The sequence below is a fragment of the Triticum aestivum genome, chromosome 1D, assembly GCF_018294505.1.
Source record: "Triticum aestivum cultivar Chinese Spring chromosome 1D, IWGSC CS RefSeq v2.1, whole genome shotgun sequence".
Lineage (NCBI taxonomy): Eukaryota > Viridiplantae > Streptophyta > Magnoliopsida > Poales > Poaceae > Triticum > Triticum aestivum.
In genome coordinates this window covers 20,359,052-20,360,128 of record NC_057796.1, presented here as the reverse complement: position 1 = coordinate 20,360,128, position 1,077 = coordinate 20,359,052, and the positions used below count along the sequence as shown (strand labels likewise).

Below are 1,077 nucleotides of genomic sequence, written 5' to 3'. Positions count from 1 at the left end.
CGCAGCGCCTCGCCATGCAAGAAACTGTCGACCTACACATCTACATCTACGTGGAAATCGTCTACATAGGCCACTACAAGGCCATGGAGGACAAAAAGACGTTGGCCTTCTTCGACCGGCTGGAATCTTTGGACGCCATTGTTCAGAAGCACGTTGACCTGCCCACGAAATCCACTACTACTTAGCTGTCGTTCAGTGGGCCGACGGCCTAAGTCGAGGAGGAGGAGGTTGTCGATGGATGCATCTTTCTTCTTGCATCCTGTAAATAGCACTGAATTGCCTCGTAACCTTAATTTGTTAGTGTATGGCATTTTTATTCCAGTGGTAATTGTCATTTAGTGAACAGCTGGCAAATTTAACTGGCCATGTGCGTGAGATGCTCGATTGACCATAGTATATATTTGCAGGAGATGATCTTTCTTTTTTTAGTTCTATATATTTGCAGGAGATGCTCAATTGTCCGTGCAAGCGCGCGTGGCGTTGACATCTTAGTATTTAAGAGGGAGCACGCAGCGCGGCAAGCGTGATGGCATTAATTACAGGCAGATCGGCACGCTGTTCTTGCGTGGCATTAATTACATGAAGATTCTATCCATCTAAGAGAGAGAGAGAGAGAGAGAGAGAGAGAGAGAGAGAGAGAGAGAGAGATTATATATTCTTGCTCAGACCCACCCATCCCAATTGTGTCCTTATTGTGTTCATCCATCCTTCTTAGCTCATAAGCGCTCTTAGGTTTCTTGAACGGCAATCAGTCCATTTTCTGCCCTTTGTACTTTTAGATCCAAGAACCAGCCAGCGTTTTTGGAGCTGCATGTTCCGCCTCTGCCTGCAATGGCGACCGTCGTAGAGGTCTTTATGGGATCATATTCTTCTTCCATACCGGTGGACTGGGAGGCGGAGACCTACCCGGAGTACGGTGACTACGCCTTGCTCCCCCTACTCGTCGCCTTCTTCCCCGCCTTGCGCTTCGTCCTCGATCAATTCATCTTTGAGGTAAGTTGTCTGGCTGTTTTCCTGTACTAATTAGGACTCGTTTTATTCAAGGGCGACAAGGAATGAGTTGGGCATATCTCTTCG

General features: G+C 47.5%; 1 protein-coding gene across 1 annotated transcript in view; it reads left to right on the top strand.

The window, feature by feature from the left end:
• Positions 1-707: 707 nt before the first annotated feature.
• The window catches only part of LOC123163505 (ASC1-like protein 1), a 15,967-nt gene continuing 15,597 nt past the window's right edge, over positions 708-1,077 (top strand). The window contains exon 1 of the mRNA XM_044580982.1: positions 708-993. Within this exon, the coding sequence (XP_044436917.1) occupies positions 832-993 (162 nt within the window). The 5' untranslated portion in view covers positions 708-831. The remainder of the gene's footprint in view (positions 994-1,077) is intronic.